Source organism: Centropristis striata, chromosome 5, assembly GCF_030273125.1.
Source record: "Centropristis striata isolate RG_2023a ecotype Rhode Island chromosome 5, C.striata_1.0, whole genome shotgun sequence".
NCBI lineage: Eukaryota > Metazoa > Chordata > Actinopteri > Perciformes > Serranidae > Centropristis > Centropristis striata.
The window spans coordinates 5,390,252-5,397,552 of record NC_081521.1 but is presented as its reverse complement, the minus strand read 5'-3'; the positions used below and the strand labels follow the sequence as shown (position 1 = coordinate 5,397,552).

Below are 7,301 nucleotides of genomic sequence, written 5' to 3'. Positions count from 1 at the left end.
GTCACAAACATTTTAAATGTTCTAGTAATGTTCATGTATGTTTTCTTAAGTACATAAGTGTGTTTTGCAGTGTTTTGCAGCTACAGTAGGTTGTTGAGAAGCCCTCCAATGAGGCAGTTTTATTTATATTTATTTATTATTGATTTATTATCATTTTGTTACTTAAAAACAAATCTGAAATGGAATTTGTTGTCTAACAGCACTATTCTGGTCACAATAATGATATATGTTATGGAGATTAAAACAAAAAGGCAAATGGTTATTTGTTTTATGTATAATTGATTTATTATTATTTTGTTACTTAAAAAAAGGAAAAATTGTGTCTCTGTAAGCAGAAAATGTGTCTAGTTTATTCATTTAAAAATAAGAAATATAAACATAAATACCATAACAGCCCAATGTAACGTATATGTCACATCACAGATCTTTGACATTTAGGGGTAGTATTTTTTCAAACATCATAAATGTGTTCTATGTGGTTCACTTGGTCTGTGGTATATCCCCCATAATGTTCCATTACTGGGTCTGGGTTCTTATGGGTTAAAGACAACATCTTGGACTGGAGAAACTGCGACAGTTTTCACTATTTTCAGACATCTTATAGATCAAATGACTTACCGATTATTTGAGAATGAAATTGGCATATTAATTGATGAAAATAATCATTAGTTGTAGTCCTACCTTTGTCCAAACAACATAGAAATTAAGTTTATATACCTTTTCATGGGATTATCTTTACTTTTTTTGTCTATAGAAGTCCTGCCCTTTAGTGATGTTGCAGTCGGTCAATAACAATGGGAGGGTTCTGGAAAGAAATTCACATTATTAAAGCTTTTAAAACATTTTATCTCATAAACAGAAAAAAACATGCATGCACACGTCAGCATCAAATTTTCTGTGCTTCAAAAATTACTAAAAAAAGGAGTAAAATCTATTTTAAAACATATCTATAAAAGCATGGATTTTTTTTTTTAGCTTCTTTGAAGGAACCGCTGTAATATAGCAATAATTCACCTTCCATAATAATTTGTTACACTTCAGTAAAGTCCTTTCCTGTTGGTTTAATTTGCCCACTTTGACTGTAGCTGCTGATGGTGTTAAAGGCTGCTGTTGATATTTTCTATCATTCACAGTGGTTGCTGAATAAATGTGTATGTTTGTTGACAGCCTTGCATCAGTCAGCAGCAACGTCCGGCCTGTTGTACGTTCACTTTAAAAGATTGACCGAATAATGTAGTGGCCCGGTTTCTCCCAATGATGAGTAATAATCAATGAGTTTATCCAGAGCAAACATAATCTCCCGGGACTAACTGCACTCCACAGGGATGGTTTTTATTTTAATTTCAAATATCAGAAAGAAAACTTGCCTTTTTGTGCTTTCAACACACTGACTGCACCTTTAAATAATCTAAAGTATCTTCATGCTGTAATACTGATCAAGAGAATCAAAGTGTGTCTGCCTGTGACACAAGAAACAAGGAGGAAAAATATCCTCTAAAAAGTAAGTGCTTACTTTTTTTGTTTTACTTTTTTTTTTGTGGCTGTTGGGATGTTTCATGTGTTATTTTGAGTTATTATTTATTATCTCCACAAATCATTGTATGGATACTGAGTGTACCCCTCCCCCGTGCCTGAATACATGTATTTAAACCCTCTATTACTGTAAGTACACATTTGAGGTATTTTACTTGAGGACTTTCTACTCATGCAACTCACTGTGTCACTAACTGGGAAATATTGACCTTTTTACATTTATGCTCATGAGAGACTGCATACATTTGTGTGTTTGTGTGTTTTTTAGGTGAACCATGGCAGCTGATCTGGATGTGGTGAACTTGTTTATCATTGCAGGGGGAACACTGGCAATCCCCATCCTGGCCTTTGTTGCATCCTTCCTCCTCTGGCCCTCTGCACTCATTAAAGTGTATTACTGGTAAGATCGATAACTGTGTTGTTCTGCTTTTCACTCTAAATGTTTAATACCCTCTTATGAATGAAAGGATTTTGCACAAGATTACAAATACTGTTGACGTACATGTTTTCCCATAAATCACATGTTATTTTAACCAGTAATATCCTGCTTCTTTTCATTGTTTTTTTTCAAACATTTATGTGTGAACTTTTTCCAGTACTTCACTGAAGCCATATTATGTTTACATTAAGTTCAATGGGACACATTATGAAGTATGAACCTCAAAATTAGCATAGTATGTCCCCTTTGACCCATAAGAACCCATAAGAACCCATGGTGACACCCGCGTAACAAACACTTTAAATCTTCTAGAATCTCCCATATTCAGTTTTATGCTTCACCTTAACTCATAAGAGACACAACACCCTGGTGTGGTGGTCTTGTGACTGTGACAAGAAGTGACTTCTCCTAAACGTGGCTGTGACTGAAAAACAGAAATGTAAAAAAGTAGCTAATTTCAAAAAGCTTATTTTTTGTTACAAGGCTAAATTTAAACTCATTTAACAATTCTAATCTGTTATTAGGGTGTCCTGTATTGCATTTAACTTGTTCTGACCATATTTCCTGAACAAATTAAAGTCACAATTTTGATATCTGTTATGGAGATGCAAACAAAAAGGCAAATGGTTATTTGTTTTTATTTATTATTGATTTTTTAAATTATCATTTTGAATGAAGAAGACAAATCTGAAAAATAATTTTGATAAATGTTTTGGAGATGCAAAGAAAAAGGCAAATTTGTGTCTCTGTAAGCAGAAAATGTGTCTATTTTTTATTTTAAAATAAGAAATATTATAAACATAAATATTATAAACATAAATACCATAAACGCCCATCGTGACGTTTATGTCACATCACAGATCTTTGAAATTTAGGGGTAGTATTTTTGAAAAAACATCATAAATGTGTTCTATGTGGTCCACTTGTTCTGTGGTACATCCCCCATAATTTTCCTTTAAGGATAACTGGTTCTTATGGGTTAAATATTCAAGTCAAAAACTCAACTTAGGTTTGGATTTAAGCAATATTTTGCTGCACCGGCTGTTTTAAAACACTAACATGCCCATATGTACTAATTTCATTAATTTTTCCTGGTCATATGAGTGATGCATTAAAATAGACTTAAAAAAGTGTTGGACTATCCTTTGAGGAGATTAATGTGACCTTTATGAAACTGTGTGAAAGTTCAGGTCAAGTCAATTTCCTTTAATAAAGCCCAAAATCCTACATTTGCCTCAACATGAAACCTTTGATGTACCCAAGTAGCAACAGAAAGAAAGTTGGCAGCAGATGCTCATAAAAATTTGCATCCAAGCCCATTATCACTTGGCCCAAATTTGAATTCCAGTGGCGTCATGTCTGTATCTCTTCAGGTACTGGAGGAGGACTCTGGGGCTGCAGGTGCGCTACGCAGACTGTGGTGGTTATCGCTTCTGTTACTCCTACAGAGGAAAGCCTGGGATGAGACCGTCTATTTTAATGCTGCATGGCTTCTCTGCTCACAAAGACACATGGCTCACTGTCGTCAAGGTCAGAATGTCTGCAACACTGAACATAACAGTGTGTTATTATAAACTCATGAGACAGTTCAAAGCAGGTCTATTCGGTGAGTCAGTTGATTTGGTTCCATAAAGAAAATTCAACATAGTTCAAGCTCAATGTCAGCTGCTAAGAAACTAGTTGAATGTGCTTTATGGATCCGCATCAACTGAATATGTGCCAGACTAATTGAAATAAGCCTGACTTATTTGGTAAACTGTGATATGTAACAGGCCCCAGATTACATCTTAAGAAAGATGTTTGCGTTAAAATTGCCTTTTTTTTTTTTTAAATAAGCTGTGACAAGAAACATAACAAGATCACAAGGTGTTCAATCTTTATAATAATGTAAAACAAAGCTGTTTTATTCAGCAAACTTACAAGCAATTGCAATGCTTAATTGGGCTGTAAATGTTTTTTTTTTTAAGTTATTTTAGTTTTTAGGGTTTCTAAACTATAGATAGCTAAAAAAAGTTCAAATTAAAGTGGACAAAATTTGCTCAAATTAACCCAGTCAAATTAAAACTTTTTATGACTGCAATCAGGCCTCTGTCCAATCAAGTTACAGTCTGTCAGTCACATGATCCAAGAAAGTTCAGATCTTATATGTCAATGGTTCAGATCTGAATTTGTGAACATGGATTTGTGAAACTGTACTCCTTGAAATGACCTGGTAATTTCATAGAGAGAACAAGTTCACATAAGTTCAGAGATGTTTTCCCATTTTACTATAAGATAAGATTTACTTATAAGATTGAACTTTTCACAGCCTTTCTTAGCTTCCAATCTTACATTTTTGGTTTTAAGCTGTACTTTCCCTTATCTGCTGCTCTAGTATCTGCCAAAACATCTGCACATCGTGTGTGTGGACATGCCTGGTCACGAGGGAACAACACGCACCAACACAGAAGATTACTCAATTCAGGGGCAGGTCAGAAGGATCCATCAGGTACACGCAAGAGAAGGAAACAAATAAAATCTGAATGTATTTGTCAAATAATTCCACTGAAAATCAGTTTTGTCCCCCCTCTTCAGTTTGTGGAAACCGTTCGGTTAAACAGGAAACCTTTCCACGTGGTTGGAACCTCCATGGGGGGAAATGTAGCCGGGGTTTACGCAGCCTGCTACCCCACAGAGATCTGCAGCATGACTCTCATTTGTCCAGACGGTCAGTCATTGTGTGTGTGTGTGTGTGTGTGTGTTCTTGTACTTCCTACATAGTGAGGACCAGAACAAGTTTTTAACCAACAGAGTGAGGACATTTTTGCAAAGTGAGGACATTTCGGCCGATCCTCACTTCTTTAAAGGCTTTTTTGAGATTTCATTTCATTTTGTTTTAGGGTTAAGGTTACAATTAGGTTTATTTTGGTGTTAATGTTGGGCATTTAGTTGTGATGGTGAAGGTTAGGGTAAGGGGCTAGCGAACAATGTTATTACCATTAACGAAAACGAAACAAAATAACGGAAACTAGAACTGAAAAAACGTTTTCGTTAACTGAAATAGAAGTAAAAATTTGAGTTTTTTTTAAAAAAGGTAATTAACTGAAACTGTATTGTGTGGTTACAAAACAAACTAAAACTAACTAAAATTATAGTGAAAATGTCCTTTGTTTTTGTCAATTTTTTTCATACATAATGAAGATGGATAAGGCAAAGGAAATAAAGGCAAAATTTACTGTGACCTCTTTTAATCTCCCACCCAACAAGTACCCCTTTACAAAAAAACTAAAACTAATAAAAGCTAAACTAAAACTAGTAAACTCACTCTAAAAACTCAATAAAACTAACTGAATTTGAAAATAAAAATTCACAACCCAATTAAAACTAAAACTAATGAAAAATCCTAAACTATTATAACCTTGCTAGGGAATCCACTATTTCAATAAGGGTCCTCACAAAGATAGAAGTACAAGAATGTGTGTGTGTGTGTGTGTGTGTGCGCACACACAACATCATCATCAATGATCATTTGAGTGTTTTGCTAAAAGAAAGGTGAGACCTATGGGTGAGACACAGACAACAGTAAATATTTGTCACTTTAAAGATCTCTCAACTCCTCTATGACCATTTAAAAGTTTGTGAAAATAAGACATAAGTATTTTCACATAAAGAATTGTTAGACATGCCTGATGTGACTCTTCTATTTATTGTTGACTAAATATATCAGTGTCCATCATCACTTTGTAATCAGAAAACCTTTATTTTATCCTGCAGGTATAAGACACCCTTGTGAGACCAAATTTGACAATCATCTGCAGGACCTGGAGCACAGCAATTACACATTAAACATCCCTCTGATCCCTACTACACCCGAGGAGATGGAGGACATGTTCAGACTTTGCTCTCATGTCCGCTTTAAAATCCCTCAGCAGGTTGGGTTCACACTTAAATAAAAGCTTTTTGGATTTTGTATGCTCTCACAGTGCTCAATGGTTTTGTTATTTATTTGTTTTGTTTATGCATGTGCTGTCATTGTTAGATTCTTCAAGGATTGGTAGATGTTCGGCAGCCTCACAACACATTTTATGAAGAAGGTTAGTTCACGTTTAAAAAAAATTGCATTTTTCACTCAAGCGTAGTCCACGCCAGTAAATTTGTTTTTGTTTCTGTCTTTTTTTAAAATAGTATTTATGGAGATTGTTGGTGAGAAATCAAGATATGCCTTACAGGAGCACTTACATCTGATCGCTGCACCTTTACAAGTGATATGGGGCAAACAAGACCAGGTAATGTGGAACGGTCCACAAATACAATGACTCAGCAAAACCTATAAAATACATAAGTGATTACCTGGTAGCTCTGCTAAACCGATCCTAGATTCATGTGGCTGTGTGCAAACTTGCTACTTGGGTCTGAAATGAGAAACTTCAGTCCCATGTCTATATTGAAATGGTTGGTTGTCCTGCATGTGTCCAGGTGGTGGACGTCTCAGGAGCTACAGTCATTGCAGAGGTCCTGCCTGCATGCAGAGTGGACGTGCTGGAGAACTGTGGACACTCTGTGGTGATGGAGAGGCCTTGTCGGACAGCCAAACTCATCCTGGAGTTCATCATCTTGCAGCAAGAAGCCAGGGGTGGCACAAAGAAATCTTCCTGAACTAAGGACTTGTAACAATTTCATTCCACTGCATTGCTCCTTCTACGTGGCATGCATATATAAACAGATGTCTTAAGCTTAAAACATGTACACCCAGACAGAAAGCAAGGTTTAATAGTATTTTGCAATTTAATTTGTAACGTAAACTGCATCATAATAATAAAACTCCCGTGCATATAAGTGAATTTGACTGTGTTAACCCTCTGGAGTCCTGGAAAGCGCCAGAGCACGACTTCTTCATGATGTCACGACGTTAAAAGTTTTGGCTTTAACACAAGTTTCCATGTCCAAGTGCGTCAACTCTTTTTCTTCAATGGTTAAAATCACCACGACCATGTGTAATAACATGATTTAACTTTTTTTGCAGAGATTTTTTAGATTTTGCAGTGTGCGTTTCAACATTTTTAATGCAATCTTTTGTGTTTGCTGGTGTTTCTTTGTGTGATTTTGGGCTATTTTTTGTGAATTTTGTAATTTTTTTGTGTGTTTCTCGTAATTTTTTCATTATTTTGTGTTTTTTGTAATTTTTTGTGTGTGTTCTGTGTGATTTTTTGTGTGTGTGTTTCTGTGGGGTGTTTTTTTTGCTTGTTTTTTGAATGTTTTTTATTTGTGTGTTTTTTGGAATTTTGTGTGCGTTTTTTGTGTTTCAAAATGTTGATCCAGTAAGTCAAAATGACTATAATGAGGTGAGGTT

At 35.3% G+C, this 7,301-nt stretch overlaps 1 protein-coding gene across 1 annotated transcript; it reads left to right on the top strand.

Moving 5' to 3' along the window:
- Positions 1 to 1,414: 1,414 nt before the first annotated feature.
- On the top strand, positions 1,415 to 6,749 carry abhd6b (abhydrolase domain containing 6, acylglycerol lipase b). The gene is made up of 9 exons (XM_059333773.1): positions 1,415 to 1,501; positions 1,802 to 1,933; positions 3,346 to 3,502; positions 4,347 to 4,460; positions 4,547 to 4,679; positions 5,726 to 5,883; positions 5,991 to 6,045; positions 6,137 to 6,237; positions 6,428 to 6,749. Exons 2-9 carry the CDS (start codon positions 1,809 to 1,811, stop codon positions 6,605 to 6,607), a joined length of 1,023 nt encoding a protein of 340 aa, XP_059189756.1. The 5' UTR covers positions 1,415 to 1,501; positions 1,802 to 1,808; the 3' UTR covers positions 6,608 to 6,749.
- Positions 6,750 to 7,301: the final 552 nt, after the last annotated feature.

Excerpts from the sequence above, each read along its gene's own strand:
- abhd6b (XM_059333773.1), top strand. The coding sequence starts at position 1,809 with ATGGCAGCTGATCTGGATGTGGTGAACTTGTTTATCATTGCAGGGGGA. Across the intron at positions 3,503-4,346 it reads CATGGCTCACTGTCGTCAAG|TATCTGCCAAAACATCTGCA; the intron begins GTCAGAATGTCT and ends CTGCTGCTCTAG. Across the intron at positions 4,680-5,725 it reads GACTCTCATTTGTCCAGACG|GTATAAGACACCCTTGTGAG; the intron begins GTCAGTCATTGT and ends TTTATCCTGCAG.